This window comes from Lucilia sericata, unplaced genomic scaffold (assembly GCF_015586225.1).
Source record: "Lucilia sericata isolate MDLA Ls3-8-SP2 unplaced genomic scaffold, ASM1558622v1 Contig000207F_arrow, whole genome shotgun sequence".
Lineage (NCBI taxonomy): Eukaryota > Metazoa > Arthropoda > Insecta > Diptera > Calliphoridae > Lucilia > Lucilia sericata.
In genome coordinates, this window is record NW_023994235.1 from 439,518 (window position 1) to 458,572 (window position 19,055).

Below are 19,055 nucleotides of genomic sequence, written 5' to 3' on the forward strand. Positions count from 1 at the left end.
AAACGATTTCAATTACCAAAACCTCGTTTTCAATTATTTTATTTTTTGAAGTTCAACCTATAACAAAAATTGTATATTCAATTACTACTTATAATTGATTTCGTATACAAAATTTTTATTTTTTTCTATTTTTGTTGTTGTTAAATACGTATTTGATTATACATTTTTATGAATCAAATACAAAATGAATTGAACCCTTTTAAAATTTTTGATTAATCGTTTAATTGAAAATTTTTTAAAATTAATTTTTTCTGTGTAGAACGCTTTCGTTGTCATTACCAGACATTAGTAGAAATTAGGTCTAAAACTCTTGGGTGAGAAGTTATACCAGATATTACACCCCCAGGAATACTCATTGTACAACTCGAACGGCTAAATCTATATAAAAAGAATTTTTGGAATTTCGAATATTTAGGAGTACTTTTTTGAAATTCGAACGTTTACATGTTGAAATATGTAACAAAAGTGGTTCTGGTGCCTTTTTGGACATAGTTTTCTAAAATACCTCTGGTATCTATTGCGTACTTTTTTAGCAGGTAAACGGAAGAAAACTAGTAATACTTGGTATTCCAACGAAGATCGTTCGGCTTTTCAGTATGACGCTGAAGAATACCGAAAGTATAAGAGCATACCTCTTAGATTCGTTTCATATTATCGAGGTTTTAGATAAGGCCGATGCCCTATCGCGCGAGTTCTTTAATCTTCTAACGGAGAAAATGTAGCAGTAGACGGATATGACATAATTTACTATAGAAATGCCATGCTAAGTGTAAGTAAGTAAGTGGTGACTTTGAGGCAAAGTCCTTTCCCGACGTACGAGGGTAACACTCTACAAAACGCTTATCTTATTTGTTTTTATATACGGCTCTGAAACGTGGACAATGAAGAAATTGGATGTGTCTGCGCTGGAAGTGTTCTAAAGAAAAATTCTCCCTAAGATCTATGGCCCAATAAGTGTCGATTATACCTTCCGAATTAGGATGAGCTCTATGTAGTCATAAGTGTAGTAAAACGTGTTAAAGTTCAAAGATTACACTGGCTTGGACACGTATGGCGTATAGAATGGATAATCTTGTCCCAGCCCGTAAATCATATAGGGAGGAACCAATGGATGGAATAAAGCGAAAAATAGGGCGACCCAAATACCATTATGACGACCAGTTGCGGAAGGATCTAAAAACACTAGGTATAACCAATTATCACCAGCATGCGTAGAACGGAAATGGCTGTTGTTCTATTTTGCTTCATGCTGAGACCGACCCATATAAAATACGTAAGTTGAGAGTCTATAAGAGGGAACTTTTTCATGCTTCAAATGGTACCTTTTAATTTCTATAATAAAGAATCTATTAACTTGAAATTTAACATATAAGGTTCTTATTGAACGAGAATTCATAACAGGGATATTTTTGGTACTTTTCTTAAGTATATGAGGATGCATGGTTAAAACGGAGTCTCTCCGACACTACTTGACAGTTCGCGTGCAGTGAACTACCACGTTAACCATTGAGGATCCATAATAGAGATACTTTTGGTACTTTTTCGTTCTCCAAATGGTACTTTTGGAATTTTCTATAATATTGAAAATAGAAATATGAAACTAAACATACTCACATCTGCTTGAATGAGAATTTATAAAAAGGGTTTGTTTGGTACTTTTGTACCCTACACCACTTTAGTGGGGAGGGTTTGTGCTGATGTTTGTAACGCACAATAATATTGGTCCTATACCCACCTTAAAGTATACCAATCGGCTTAGAATCATTTTCTGAGTCGATTTAGCTATGTCCGTCCTTCCGTCCATGTTAACCTTGTAATCAATCTACAGGTCGCAATTTTGAAGATAATTCAATGAAATTTGATACATGATCCTGGTACATGTTGTCCCAGGGACGAAGCCTATTGAAAATGGTTAAGATCGGTCCATTATTTCACCAAGCCCCCATATAACTGAACCACCGAATAGGGCTTGTAAATCTTGTAATCAAACTACAGGCCGCAATTTTGGAGGGTATTATATGGTCGGCCTCGCTCGACTATAATTTCTTACTTGTTTATACCTTAAATGGTACTTTTAGATTGTTCATAAAAACAGAAAATGAGAAATCGCTAAAAGAAGCTTTTAGACAATTTTCTATCTGAGTGTCAGAGTCTCAGCTGAGAATCGAACCCATGACCTCCAAACTGATAGACTATAACTATTTATAATTAACCTAATAGAGGCACATAAAGATAAATGTTTTAGTGCTAAATTAAATTTTGGTTTTTATTTTACACAAATTTCCTTGTCTTTTTTCTAGGTTTTACATTAGTTATATAATATAACCATTTACCCAAACTAAATATTAAATTAACCACAAAATTAAAAATATAACAAACAATTGAAAACAATAATAATAGTAAAATATTAAAATTTAAATGATAAAAACGAATACGTTCCTCTTCATATGTTTCTAGGGTAGTGGAACCATAATATTCTGCCACTAAAACTAACGGTACCATAAGCTGACACCACCATAGACAGCAACGTTCTAAACGATTTAAGTCCTTATAAAGCCAACAACCCCATATGGCTTGAAATTTAAACCAATTTGTATAGATATTGGCTAAGTTTTCCTGAAATCTGTTTTTAAAACTTTGTGTTTTCAAAGTAATTATTTCTAGAGGTTGTTGATTAAGCCACTGATCGATGAGAAGAATTTGTTGCTCTTGAGTTTTTAGATTTGTTATGTGAATTTTATGACAATACCAGGAGGGATAACGCCCACTTAGATCATTGGTCATGTTAAGTTTTAGGGGCAGCTGAATATCTTGGGAGCTGAGTAGTAATTTGTATTGAGAGTTTCTGGTTAGAAAAGGTTTTTGAGGATTTTGATAGATGGTTAACGAAAAGGGTCCTTTAGAGGATATAAATCTTAAAGTTATATTGGCAGTAGAGCCCGCATTCCAATGGGAACCGGTAAAAATATGTACTTCTATATCAGGGTTTGTCAGATTAGAATAATTTATGGGCAAATATTCAGTTTTATTTTGAAACTGATTTAAGTTTAGTAATACCATGAAGAGACCTATGATTATTAAGATCAAGTAAAATCCTATTAAAAACCAGTTAAGACTCAATTCTTTTAAAAGTATTCTTTCCTTCAAATCCTCTTGCACTGTGATCTGATAGGTTGAGCCCGCAAATGCTGAAAAATGCTGACAATAGCAGGTTAATGTGTTCTTATCTTCAATTTCCACTTTAGGTCTACAACCCTGAGAGGACCATTGAGGATCGGTTAGAGAAAAGTCCCAATATAAACATTCTCTGACTACAGTGTAAAATGAAAATGTTATATTTTCGCTTAAAGTATCCATTAATATGGCTAAAAAGGTTGGTATATTTCTACTTAAGGGATTAGGGAAAATAAAAGTTTGCTGATCTTTTAAAGCATCTATAACATGACCTATTTTAAGAACTTTAAAGCTTGAAGGTGGTTGCTCGATTTGTGCTAAAAACTTTAAAGGTTTTTCGCATTTAACAAAAGTTATGATCAATACAGCATTGGCCGGTAGTTTTAGTTTATAGACAGGCATATGTAAAGAGTTTTTTATAATGCCCTTAACTAAACTATAGTCAGTTTGCTCCGATTTTAGTAGTAATTGAAATTGAAAAGGATTTTTTAAACTATTCAAAGTTTTGCTAGATTTTCTACTTACAGCTGTAAAGAAAAAGACCTCACTACTTAAAGGCTTTTCACTGGGAAACCACCAAAAAGGATTTGAGTTAAGAGAGGCCATTTGCACTAGTATGTTGGTATCTTGAAAGTTTTCTTGTAATTCCTTGATAAAGGCCTCATTTAGTAAAACTTTAATTTGATCATTATTAATTTCTATTTCCTGTTTACTGCTATTATCAAAAGCCCACATCTTCAGATACAAATTATTCTTCTCTATAGAAAGAATCTGTTCCCAGGGGGCGTATAACTGTTTAGCTCCCTCTAACATAAAATCAAAACAATCTAATAGATTTCTCGAGCTCTCTAGCCAATTTTTCAATTGTTGTGCTATATTAATATCAAAATCCTCTAAAACCGGATATATCTCCTGTAAGGGATCCCAAGAAGTAACTGCTGTTTCTGGCATAACTTGAACTGGTATTATAGTTTCCCAGGTTTGCGCAAATAATTGCATAATTTGTAATAATTCCTGGCTAGATTTTTCATAAGGTAATCTCTTAAATGTTAAAATTTCTTCATCTTTCAGAATTCTCTTAAAACCCTTTTGTAATTTCAGAAAATATTTTTTAAAAACATTTGCTTTTGCTGACGTCAAAGGCAAATTATTTTTTAGCAAATTTTTGCTAATTTCCATCATTTGCTCAATCTCTAATAAAGTTTTGATCTGATAAATATCCATTTCTTTTTCTATCACCTCCAGATCTTTTATAGTTTTAACAGATTTGGTTACTGATTTCAATAAAATCAGGGCGGTGAGAATATCTCCTTTTAGCAAAAGTTGTTTAAAATCAACTTCTTTACTTTTAATAAAATTTTCCACATCATTTACCTCTTCTAATGCCTTAACCTCTACTTTTACCTGATATTCTGAGCAGGCCTGAAATTGATCACATATTTTGATTATAACTTTACTACACTGAGCCAGCTTTATATGGATATCGGCCTCGTTGGTGCGCTGCAAAGGAAATCCGTTTTCCTGTATATATTCATAATTTAAGGGTGTGTCTGTGTCCACATAATTTTGACATTTTATATGGAAATCTGTAAAGAAAGCTTCTCCCACTGAGGGCTCTATATAACAGGAACCATTGTGAGGTGCTGAATTCACTTCATAAGTTTGTTGGGCTTTACCAATTAAAGCTTGATCCTGTACTAATAAGTGTATTAAAAGGGTTTTGGAGTCTTGTTGGGTTTCATACAGTAAATGCTCTAATTTTCCTATAACTTGTTCCTCGAGTAACCACTGAAAAGTGGCTTTATTGGATAGTGCCTTGTCTAGGGCTACTGCTTGTAAGTGTAAGATATCTCCTGGTATAAATTGATTACGTTCACAATTACGTAAACATTTCAGGTCTATACTAAACATTTCAGGTCTATACTGGGGGTTTTCCATTATTTTAACTATTTGAGCTTTCTGATCCGATACAAATTTATTTATTTTGGAATTTATGGTTAAAGTAAACGTATAGGTAGTATGGAGTTGTAGGTAACCGGATTTTATGCTTAAGATTGAAGCTGTAAAGAGAAAATAAAAGAGATGACCGATTTTAAGAATCAAGTATTGACTTAAATGTTAATTTTAAAGGCATCGAAAAGTTGTGCGTATGATTCACAAAAGGGTATGTGCTATGGGTCGGGTTGAACCTTAGTTCCACATATCCAGCTAGTTGGTATTCTCTAGTCCTCCAGTCCGAACTAACTAACTAACTAACTAACTAACTAACTACTTAACTAACACTAACTAACTAACTAACTAAGCTAACTAACTAACTAACTAACTAACTAACTAACTAACTAACTAACTAACTAACTAACTAACTAACTAACTAACTAACTAACTAACTAACTAACTAACTAACTAACTAACTAACTAACTACTAACTACTAACTAACTAACTAACTAACTAACTAACTAACTAACTAACTAACTAACTAACTAACTAACTAACTAACTAACTAACTAACTAACTAACTACACTAACTAACTACTAACTAACTAACTAACTAACTAACTAACTAACTAACTAACTAACTAACTAACTAACTAACTACTAACTAACTACTAACTAACTAACTAACTAACTAACTAACTAACTAACTAACTAACTAACTAACTAACTAACTAACTAACTAACTAACTAACTAACTAACTACTACTAACTAACTAACTAACTAACTAACTAACTAACTAACTAACTAACTAACTAACTAACTAACTAACTACTAACTAACTAACTAACTAACTAACTAACTAACTAACTAACTAACTAACTAACTAACTAACTAACTAACTAACTAACTAACTACTAACTAACTAACTACTAACTAACTAACTAACTAACTAACTAACTAACTAACTAACTAACTAACTAACTAACTAACTAACTACTAACTAACTAACTAACTAACTAACTAACTAACTAACTAACTAACTAACTAACTAACTAACTAACTAACTAACTAACTAACTAACTAACTAACTAACTAACTAACTAACTAACTAACTAACTAACTAACTAACTAACTAACTAACTAACTAACTAACTAACTACTAACTAACTAACTAACTAACTAACTAACTAACTAACTAACTAACTAACTAACTAACTAACTAACTACTAACTAACTAACTACTAACTAACTAACTAACTAACTAACTAACTAACTAACTAACTAACTAACTAACTAACTAACTAACTAACTAACTAACTAACTAACTAACTAACTAACTAACTAACTAACTAACTAACTAACTAACTAACTAACTAACTAACTAACTAACTAACTAACTAACTAACTAACTAACTACTAACTAACTAACTAACTAACTAACTAACTAACTAACTACTAACTAACTAACTAACTACTAACTAACTAACTAACTAACTAACTAACTAACTAACTAACTAACTAACTAACTAACTAACTAACTAACTAACTAACTAACTACTAACTAACTAACTAACTAATAACTACTACTAACTAACTACTACTAACTAACTAACTAACTACTAACTAACTAACTAACTAACTAACTAAACTAACTAACTAACTAACTAACTAACTAACTAACTAACTAACTACTAACTAACTAACTAACTAACTAACTAACTAACTAACTAACTAACTAACTAACTAACTAACTAACTAACTACTAACTAACTACTAACTAACTAACTACTAACTAACTTAACTAACTAACTACTAACTAACTAACTAACTAACTAACTAACTACTAACTAACTACTAACTAACTACTAACTAACTAACTAACTAACTAACTAACTAACTAACTAACTAACTAACTAAACTAACTAACTAACTAACTAACTAACTAACTAAATAACTAACTAACTAACTAACTAACTACTAACTAACTAACTAACTAACTAACTAACTAACTAACTAACTAACTAACTAACTAACTAACTAACTAACTAACTAACTAACTAACTAACTAACTAACTAACTAACTAACTAACTAACTAACTAACTAACTAACTAACTAACTACTAACTAACTAACTAACTAACTAACTAACTAACTAACTACTAACTAACTACTAACTAACTAACTACTAACTAACTAACTACTAACTAACTAACTAACTAACTAACTAACTAACTAACTAACTAACTAACTAACTAACTACTAACTAACTAACTAACTAACTACTAACTAACTAACTAACTAACTAACTAACTAACTAACTAACTAACTAACTAACTAACTAACTAACTACTAACTAACTAACTAACTAACTAACTAACTAACTAACTAACTAACTAACTACTAACGGGTCATACCTACTATACAATACCATCGCCCAATTAATTAATTATCGGTCCACAATGGCTAAAACCTCCAATATCAGGTCTACATCTGAAAAATACAATAACAGGTCAAGTACTGTCGGACTTAGAGGGGTCAAAGGTGGACATTTTGGTCATACCATTTTGAAAAATAGGAGAAAATTAAGTGGCAAATACTGAACAAATTGTTCAAAAATAATGGTCTTAAGGTAATTCGGAAAAATTTACTTATGTTAGCCACTTCGGTTCATTCTTGACTGCAGCCCCCTTTAAAGGCTAAATATCGATATGATTACAAAATTCATTTAAAAAATTATTAACTCGTGGTTAATATACCAAAATGATCAGTCCATTACAACTAAGTTCATATATACATACATATGGCCACTTTCCGAAATTAACTTTAAGTTTACGACATATGGTGATTATACTAAATTCGACATAGCCGAATAAAACAAACTTACTTAATTTTGGTTTAAAACTTACATGAACTCATATCATTTTTACAATAAACCGAACTAAAATCATCTTCTGAAACACAATCCCATTTATAAAATACATCCTGCCAAACATTGGGAGCTAAAGCGAAGTCTCGACTGTTTGAAGCATCCAAAGTAAAGTCTTGATTAACACCAATTTCTCGATAATTGCCACCTTTTATTAAAGCAGTCACCGGTTTGGGTAAAACGAATATAAAGCACTGAATAATAAACAATTTAAAAATCCTCTATATAAATAATTCCTATATTTGAACTTACTCTAGTTTGACTTTCACTCCTTTTTCCTCCACGTTCTTCCACCATCTTGACCACTATACTATAAGAAGACATCACCTCACCATGATAATTAAACCATAATTTATAGGGTTGAATCTTCAGAATAAGTTCTTTAGTAGAACCAAAATCATGCAGTTTCACCGAACCGATACTATTGAAAACACTCCACTGATAGTTGGTAACAGAGTTTTCGAAACATCTTTTCTTTAGAATAATTTCAAAATTATTATAATTGGCTATATCCACCATCAAAGACTCCAGAGGATTTGCACCATGAATAAAATGTAACTCCGGAACACATGATACCTTACGTTGTGTTATCAATATATCAAATTGATTTTGATAGAAAAATAAAGCTGCTGTTTCAGTATCATAACAGCGTAAGGTTAAAGCCAATTGACCCAAGTCCCAAAAGGTTTCCTTTGCTATATGGTAATAGCCCTTAGTATAAGGCATATCCTGATAATATCTTATGCCCAACTTTTTTATAACACTTGGCAAATCTTTCGTATAAACCCATTTTTCTATTTTACCAAGTTTTGTCTCAAAACTTTCAATGGCATAATTTTCGGCCACAAATTCCAAAGAAAACGCTCTTTCCCCCAAGTCTTCCAACATTATAATGAATTTGTGTTTTTCTCCATAATAACCATAATGATTAAAGTACAACAACATATTTTCGAAAACATTAGCAACTTCTAAATCACACCATAGCCCACCAAAACCCGAATTACAATTTTCACATATAAACTGCCCTATTACAGGTTTACAAATGCCACCATTTTGACAGGGATTTTCAGTTTGACATAGATCTATAGCTTCTGAACAGGTGGGTCCTTGGAAATATTTTGTTCCTATGCAAGAGCATAACTTTTCGTTTTGTTCATTGAGAGTACAAAGGCCTTCGTGATTGCAGTCACTGAAGTCACAGGTTTTTAATTTGGCTCGCAGTGAAGTTGGTATTTCCAGAAGTATTAAAGAAATAAAAAATATTTTTAACATTTCTGTTTGTTTTATATTTTAAAATAACTGAATTCAAATTTGATTAGAGATGGCAAATTGACAATAAAATTTTACATATTTATGTTTATTACTGGATAAACAATAAACATTAAGAAAATGTTCCATAAAGCAAGAATAACTGAAATAGAGTGTGAATACGGCAAGTCCATTTTATGAAAAAATACAATGGAAATAAGTTGATAGAACTGAACTAGAACCGACGAAAAATTGACGTAGAACTGAACTAGAACTGAACTAGAACTGAACTAGAACTGAACTAGAACTGAACTAGAACTGAACTAGAACTGAACTAGAACTGAACTAGAACTGAACTAGAACTGAACTAGAACTGAACTAGAACTGAACTAGAACTGAAACTAGAACTGAACTAGAACTGAACTAGAACTGAACTAGAACTGAACTAGAACTGAACTACTGAACTAGAACCTAGAACGGAACTAGAACTATAAACTGAACTAGAACTGAACTAGAACTGAACTAGAACTGAACTAGAACTGAACTAGAACTGAACTAGAACTGAACTAGAACTGAACTAGAACTGACTGAACTGAACTAGAACTGAACTAGAACTGAACTAGAACTGAACTGACTAGAACTTGAACTAGAACTGAACTAAGAACTGAACTAAACTGAACTAGAACTGACTAAAGGAACTAGAACTGAACTAGAACTGAACTAGAACTGAACTAGAACTGAAACTAAACTGACTAGAACTGAACTAGAACTGAAACTAGAACTGAACTGAACTGAACTAGAAACTGAACTAGAACTGAACTAGAACTGAACTAGAACTGAACTAGAAACTGAACTAGAACTGAACTAGAACTGAACTAGAACTGAACAGAACTGACTAGAAACTGAAACTAGAACTGAACTATGAACTAGAACTGAAACTAGAACGGAACTAGAACTGAACTAGAACTGAACTGAACTGAAAGAACTAAACTGAACTAGAACTGAACTAGAACTGAACCTAGAACTGAACTAGAACTGGAACTAGAACTGGAACTAGAACTGACTAGAACTGAACTAGAACTGAACTAGAACTGAACTAGAACTGAACTAGAACTGAACTAGAACTGAACTAGAACTGAACTAGAACTGAACTAGAACTGAACTAGAACTGAACTAGAACTGAACTAGAACTGAACTAGAACTGAACTAGAACTGAACTAGAACTGAACTAGAACTGAACTAGAACTGAACTAGAACTGAACTAGAACTGAACTAGAACTGAACTAGAACTGAACTAGAACTGAACTAGAACTAAACTAGAACTGAACTAGAACTGAACTAGAACTGAACTAGAACTGAACTAGAACTGAACTAGAACTGAACTAGAACTGAACTAGAACTGAACTAGAACTGAACTAGAACTGAACTAGAACTGAACTAGAACTGAACTAGAACTGATCTAGAACTGAACTAGAACTGAACTAGAACTGAACTAGAACTGAACTAGAACTGAACTAGAACTGAACTAGAACTGAACTAGAACTGAACTAGAACTGAACTAGAACTGAAGTTACTAGAACTGAACTAGAAACTGAACTAGAACTGAACTAGAACGAACTAGAACTGAACTAGAACTGAACTAAATGAACTAGACTGAACTAGAACTGAACTAGAACTGAACTAGAACTGAACTAGAACTGAACTAGAACTGAACTAGAACTGAACTAGAACTGAACTAGAACTGACTAGAACTGAACTAGAACTGAACTAGAACTGAACAGAACTGTAACTAGAACTGAACTAGAACTGAACTAGAACTGAACTAAACTGAACTAGAACTGAACTAGAACTGAACTAGAACTGAACTAGAACTGAACTAGAACTGACTAGAACTGAACTAGAACTGAACTAGAACTGAACTAGAACTGAACTAGACTGAACTAGAACTGAACTAGAACTGAACTAGAACTGAACTAGAACTGATACTAGAACTGAACTAGAACTGAACTAGAACTGAACTAGACTGAACTAGAACTGAACTAGAACTGAACTAGAACTGACTAGAACTGAACTAGAACTGAACTAGAACTGAACTAGAACTGAACTAGAACTGAACTAGAACTGAACTAGAACTGAACTAGAACCTGAACTAGAACTGAACTAGAACTGAACTAGAACTGAACTAGGACTGAACTAGAACTGAACTAGAACTGACTAGAACTGAACTAGAACTGAACTAGAACTGAACCTAGAACTGAACTAGACTGAACTAGAACTGAACTGAACTAGAACTGAACTAACTGACTAGAACTGAACTAGAACTACTGAACTAGAACTGAACTAGAACTGAACTAGAACTGAACTAGAACTGAACTAGAACTGAACTAGAACTGAACTAGAACTGAACTAGAACTGAACTAGAACTGAACTAGAACTGAACTAGAATGACTAGAACCTAACTAGAACTGAACTAGAACTGACCCTAGAACTGAACTAGAACTGAACTAGAACTGAACTAGAACTGAACTAGAACTGAACCTAGAACTTAACTAGAACTGAACTAGAACTGAACTAGAACTGAACTAGAACTGAACTAGAACTGAACTAGAACTGAACTAGAACATGAACTAGAACTGAACTTAGAACTGAACTAGAACTGAACTAGAACTGAACTAGAACTGAACTAGAACTGAACTAGAACTGAACTAGAACTGAACTAAGAACTGAACTAGACTGAACTAGATACTGACGAGAACTGAACTAGAACTGAACTAGAACTGAACTAGAACTGAACTAGAACTGAACTAGAACTGAACTAGAACTGAACTAGAACTGAACTAGAACTGAACTAGAACTGAACTAGAACTAGAACTGAACTAGAACTGAACTAGAACTGAACTAGAACTGAACTAGAACTGAACTAGAACTGAACTAGAACTGAACTAGAACTGAACTAGAACTGAACTAGAACTGAACTAGAACTGAACTAGAACTGAACTAGAACTGAACTAGAACTGAACTAGAACTGAACTAGAACTGAACTAGAACTGAACTAGAACTGAACTAGAACTGAACTAGAACTGAACTAGAACTGAACTAGAACTGAACTAGAACTGAACTAGAACTGAACTAGAACTGAACTAGAACTGAACTAGAACTGAACTAGAACTGAACTAGAACTGAACTAGAACTGAACTAGAACTGAACTAGAACTGAACTAGAACTGAACTAGAACTGAACTAGAACTGAACTAGAAACTGAACTAGAAACTGAAACTAGAACTGAACTAGAACTGAACTAGAACTGAACTAGAACTGAACTAGAACTGAACCTAGACTGAACTAGAACTGAACTAGAATAGAACTGAACTAGAATGAACTAGACTGAACTGACTGAACTAGAACTGACGAACTGAACTAGAAACTGAACTAGAACTGAACTAGAACTGAACTAGGAACTGAACTAGAACTGAACCTGAACTGAAACTAGAACTGAACTAGAACTGAACTGAACTGATAGAACTGATAGATACCCTGACTATGTTTGATTGTAAACTCTTTTTATGCCCCTATTAGAAATTTCGGTTAGACAGATGTGCCATAGAGTGGATGAAATTCTGGTACAATATTAGACCTACATAAACTAACCACCAAACTTAATTAGATTAAATTAGAGCTAATATGACTTCATTACCAAAAAAGTTCAATTAATTGTTTCATTGTTTCAATTATATCTGGTTCCAAAGTTTTTATTAGCAGGGCGGGCTAATACTGTTAAAACAAAATTTAAAATGCGCAATCTAATTAAATAGAAATATTAATATCTTTCTGTTTAAACATTAATCTCTTTAACTTTTAAGATCGCATAAAATTTGCTTCAAGTTTAATGAATTTTATAAACGAAATAAAATACTAAAACCAAAAAAAGATTTGTACATACATATGTATGTATGTATATATGCAGTCAGTCTTCTTGACATTGAATCTATGTGGATGACACATGCTAAAAAAATTGTAATTATAAACAAAACATAAAATAAACACGTAATCTGAGTTTAACAAACGTAAAAACTTTCATTTTTCAAACGAAAATGAAAACCAAACAAAAATTCCCCCCAAAATAAACGTTAAAGTAACAAATTTTTATATGAAACAAATGTTATTGAAACATGCAAAATTAATACCCACAAAAAAAAAGACAAAATACTTTTTTGAACAAGACAATGACAAAAAAGTTAAACTATCAATGCTAATTTATGACAAGATTTTTATAGCGCTTTATATCACTCGTGTTGGTTGGTGGTGTAGTGGAGAGTTTCAAATTCGTAAGATTTTTTCAATGTTAAATTTTTATTTTAAGGAAGAAAAGTGGTTAAAGGTTCATTAATGTAGCACATAATTTAATATGACGCTTTAAACCAGAAAAAAAAAGACAAAACAAATGAATATCCAAAGCTACAAAAAACTTATAAAGTCAATGTCAGGGGTATTAAATAAACAGCTAGCAGATGTTTAAAGGAATGATTTTGTTTTTAATAATCATTAAACTATGATAAGCTTAAGTTAAGAACTCTGATATCATAAAGCTGTGATTAAAGTTTAAATGTTTTATGCTGAGTTGAACAGCTTTTACATTAATTCTTCAAAATTCACTTTTGTATTCTTTCAAACGTCTGCCAGCCAAATAAGCTCGCATACCTAAACATCTCCTTCACACTGCTAAAACACAAAACACTACAAACGAACATGATATTTCGAATCCAATTTTCAGGTGTAAATTAAATACACACATTTATGATCATCATTAAGCTTAAAATGCAAAACTGAACGCAGTATAAGAGAGGAGTTTAAAAGGTGGCCAGTGGCCAATGGCCAGTCAAATTTGCCAGCATGGACAGATAGATGAACAGACAAACAAACAGAGATATAAAATCCTCAAAATCAACAATGTTCAAACAGAAATTCCTAAAGGCATTTAAATTGTCGTAAATTAATGAATCAGTTGTTGTATGAGTGTGCGTTTGCATCTCAACATAAATATTGCTGGGGTCTTTGCAATCAAAACCAAAATCCAAATGAAAAAATTCAAACTGCAAAACATAAAGCACGCGCCATTTAAAGGGGTGAATATCTTTTAATGAAATTTGTAGAAAAAACCAAAATTATTTTTTAAAAATTAATTATGACAAAATATGATAATTTTTCAGAAATTTGTTAAAAATGCATTAATTAAAAATAATAATAAATTATGCACTTAATGAGTTATAAAGAATGTTGCAAATTATTAATAATAAAAATTAAGGATGAATAGGTAGAAAAAAATAAAATATACAATTTTGGAATGGCTATCAGTAAAGCTTTTAAAGCATACTCCGAAGTTCTTACTTCAGGTCTAGTACAGTTCTAGTTCAGTTCTGGTTCACTTCTAGTTCAGTTCTGGTTCACTTCTAGTTCAGTTCTAGTTCAGTTCTAGTTCAGTTCTAGTTCAGTTCTAGTTCAGTTCTAGTTCAGTTCTAGTTCAGTTCTAGTTCAGTTCTAGTTCAGTTCTAGTTCAGTTCTAGTTCAGTTTAGTTCAGTTCTAGTTCAGTTCTAGTTCAGTTCTAGTTCAGTTCTAGTTCAGTTCTAGTTCAGTTCTAGTTCAGTTCTAGTTCAGTTCTAGTTCAGTTCTAGTTCAGTTCTAGTTCAGTTCTAGTTCAGTTCTAGTTCAGTTCTAGTTCAGTTCTAGTTCAGTTCTAGTTCAGTTCTAGTTCAGTTCTAGTTCAGTTCTAGTTCAGTTCTAGTTCAGTTCTAGTTCAGTTCTAGTTCAGTTCTAGTTCAGTTCTAGTTCAGTTCTAGTTCAGTTCTAGTTCAGTTCTAGTTCAGTTCTAGTTCAGTTCTAGTTCAGTTCTAGTTCAGTTCTAGTTCAGTTCTAGTTCAGTTCTAGTTCAGTTCTAGTTCAGTTCTAGTTCAGTTCTAGTTCAGTTCTAGTTCAGTTCTAGTTCAGTTCTAGTTCAGTCTAGTTCAGTTCTAGTTCAGTTCTAGTTCAGTTCTAGTTCAGTTCTAGTTCAGTTCTAGTTCAGTTCTAGTTCAGTTCTAGTTCAGTTCTAGTTCAGTTCTAGTTCAGTTCTAGTTCAGTTCTAGTTCAGTTCTAGTTCAGTTCTAGTTCAGTTCTAGTTCTAGTTCAGTTCTAGTTCAGTTCTAGTTCAGTTCTAGTTCAGTTCTAGTTCAGTTCTAGTTCAGTTCTAGTTCAGTTCTAGTTCAGTTCTAGTTCAGTTCTAGTTCAGTTCTAGTTCAGTTCTAGTTCAGTTCTAGTTCAGTTCTAGTTCAGTTCTAGTTCAGTTCTAGTTCAGTTCTAGTTCAGTTCTAGTTCAGTTCTAGTTCAGTTCTAGTTCAGTTCTAGTTCAGTTCTAGTTCAGTTCTAGTTCAGTTCTAGTTCAGTTCTAGTTCAGTTCTAGTTCGTTCTAGTTCAGTTCTAGTTCAGTTCTAGTCCAGTTCTAGTTCAGTTCTAGTTCAGTTCTAGTCCAGTTCTAGTTCAGTTCTAGTCAGTTTAGTTCAGTTCTAGTTCAGTTCTAGTTCAGTTTCTAGTTCAGTTCTAGTTCAGTTCTAGTTCAGTTCTAGTTCAGTTCTAGTTCAGTTCTAGTTCAGTTCTAGTTCAGTTCTAGTTCAGTCTAGTTCAGTTCTAGTTCAGTTCTAGTTCAGTTCTAGTTCAGTTCTAGTTCAGTTCTAGTTCAGTTCTAGTTCAGTTCTAGTTCAGTTCTAGTTCAGTTCTAGTCAGTTCTAGTTCAGTTCTAGTTCAGTTCTAGTTCAGTTCTAGTTTGTTAGTTCAGTTCTAGTTCAGTTCTAGTTCAGTTCTAGTTCAGTTCTAGTTCAGTTCTAGTTCAGTTCTAGTTCAGTTCTAGTTCAGTTCTAGTTCAGTTCTAGTTCAGTTCTAGTTCAGTTCTAGTTCATTTTCTAGTTCAGTTCTAGTTCAATTTAGTTCAGTTCTAGTTCAGTTCTAGTTCAGTTCTAGTTCAGTTCTAGTTCAGTTCTAGTTCAGTTCTAGTTCAGTTCTAGTTCAGTTCTAGTTCGGTTCTAGTTCAGTTCTAGTTCAGTTCTAGTTCAGTTCTAGTTCAGTTCTAGTTCAGTTCTAGTTCAGTTCTAGTTCAGTTCTAGTTCAGTCTAGTTCAGTTCTAGTTCAGTTCTAGTTCAGTTCTAGTTCAGTTCTAGTTCAGTTCTAGTTCAGTTCTAGTTCAGTTCTAGTTCAGTTCTGGTTCAGTTCTTGTTCATTTTAGTTCAGTTCTAGTTCACTTCTAACATATTTATGTATCTTCACCACAAGTTCTCTCTTTAGAAGTTCAGGAAACAGAAAAATGATTGTTTTTTTTCCATTCCCCCAAAACAGCATTTAAACATTTGAAATGCAATTTTAACAATGTTTTTGAATGTTAATTTCATGTTGCTCAATGTTGTTGTTTTTTGTTTTTTATCCTTATTCTTTGTCATCATGTGTGCTTGTTTTTAACACGTGTTTGAAACAAACAAACATATTTACTTACTTATTCCGAGACCCCAAAAAAAGAGCCCAAAAGAAAACAATGTTGTTACAAATTTGGTTTGTAGTAAATTAAGCCATAAACTAACGCAAAAAGCACATTGCAATAGGTACAAAGTTGAAAATGCAAAAAAAGTTGCTTAGACAAAAAAAAAAAAAAAAAAAAAAGCAACAAAAATAAAACAAGCGAAAAACATTTGTTAAAACATGTGCGAGTAAATGTAATTCAGACATAATCATAAACAAAAGACTTAAGCAACAAACTTGAGTGCTTTAGTTTATTCGTTCGGTTTACTTTTTTTAAGATTGTATATGTTTGCTGTTATTTTTCCTGTTTATTTGTTTTATTTACTGTCGTTTTTATTTGAAATAACCGAAAAAGGGATTTCTTATTTCTGTTTAAGTTTTACTTAAATAATCTTAGCAAATAAACATTTTACATACGTGTTTTCAGTACTTTTTCATTTGGCACCTTAATAAGGAGTCTCAGTTATAGATAGTATAAACTATTGGGTAATGAAAAAAAATCTGTATTTTCTTCTGGTAGTCTACAGTGGACCCAAATGAACGAAATAACCAAAAAGTTAAAATTTTCTAGCAGCTTATTGTTTTTGTAGCGATATTGATTTTAATGAAATTCTGTTACAAGGCTTTGTAAAAAAACATTTGAAAATTTTATAGGAGTAAAATCGCAATGTAAAAGAGAATTCTTTTTATGTTAAAAGTAAAATTGTGTTTTTGTATTGTTTTGGCAAAAATAACAATAAAATAACACATGTACAAACAGTTTAGAAGGCATCATTATACCACGCTTGATATTCCTTAAATTTTTTTAGCACTGTTTGTTTTTTGTTACTTCCACTCTACCACTACCACTCTTGGGGGTTTGAAATTTGGTAAAAATGTTGACTGTTTTGCTTTTTTGGTTTCTTTTAAATAATGGCGCGACAAATGAACATTAGTCATTTGTTTTGTATTTATGTGTTGTTGTTGTCTGTCTCTTCACAAAACAGCAACATAATGTTCTCGGTATGAAGCCTCTTAAATATCACAGCGCAACAAAAACAACTAAAAACATTAAAATGTGTTTTGCAAAAAAAAACTATATGAAAACTAAAAGTGTTTCGCATTAATTTAGTGATTTGTCACAAAACTTTTCAAAAGCATTTTTAAAATCACACACACTCACACGCACGCACATTAAGTCAAATGTATGAGTGCATTTGAAATCATAAAAAACAAATTTATTTAAATCCTTTAAATCCCACACACAGTCATATGGTTTGTCGTACATTTATAATGAGACATTTAATAAATAAAGCTTAAAAATTAACAAATTATTAAGTCTCTATAAAATCAAAAAAATTAGCAAAAATAAACAAACTCATGTCTTATGTTTAAAAATTCTCTCAGAAAGTTATAAAGAATGAGGAACGAAGAAAGAGATCTTCATAAACAGATTAGTTTCTAGTTTAGTTCTAGTTCTGTTCTAGTTCTGTTCTAGTTCTGTTCTAGTTCTGTTCTAGTTCTCTTCTAGTTCTGTTCTAGTTCTGTTCTAGTTCTGTTCTAGTTCTGTTCTAGTTCTGTTCTAGTTTGTTCTAGTTCTGTTCTAGTTCTGTTCTAGTTCTGTTCTAGTTCTTTCTAGTTCTGTTCTAGTTCTGTTCTAGTTCTGTTCTAGTTCTGTTCTAGTTCTGTTCTAGTTCTGTTCTAGTTCTGTTCTAGTTCTGTTCTAGTTCTGTTCTAGTTCTGTTCTAGTTCTGTTCTAGTTCTTTCTAGTTCTGTTCTAGTTCTGTTCTAGTTCTGTTCTAGTTCTGTTCTAGTTCTGTTCTAGTTCTGTTCTAGTTCTGTTCTAGTTCTGTTCTAGTTCTGTTCTAGTTCTGTTCTAGTTCTGTTCTAGTTCTGTTCTAGTTCTGTTCTAGTTCTGTTCTAGTTCTGTTCTAGTTCTGTTCTAGTTCTGTTCTAGTTCTGTTCTAGTTCTGTTCTAGTTCTGTTCTAGTTCTGTTCTAGTTCTGTTCTAGTTCTGTTCTAGTTCTGTTCTAGTTCTGTTCTAGTTCTGTTCTAGTTCTGTTCTAGTTCTGTTCTAGTTCTGTTCTAGTTCTGTTCTAGTTCTGTTCTAGTTCTGTTCTAGTTCTGTTCTGTTCTGTTCTAGTTCTGTTTCAGTTCTGTTCTAGTTCTGTTCAGTTCTGTTCTAGTTCTGTTCTAGTTCTGTTCTAGTTCTGTTCTAGTTCTGTTCAGTTCTGTTCTAGTTCTGTTCTAGTTCT

General features: G+C 32.2%; 1 protein-coding gene across 1 annotated transcript; it reads right to left on the bottom strand.

Moving 5' to 3' along the window:
* Positions 1-2,394: 2,394 nt before the first annotated feature.
* LOC119602047 lies at positions 2,395-9,251 on the bottom strand (the record flags this gene model as incomplete). Its single annotated transcript, XM_037953374.1, has 4 exons — positions 2,395-4,260; positions 4,549-5,234; positions 8,018-8,231; positions 8,290-9,251. Coding segments are annotated over 4 exons (3,728 nt in total), but the record flags the coding sequence as incomplete, so codon positions are not given.
* Between the last annotated feature and the right edge of the window lie 9,804 nt (positions 9,252-19,055).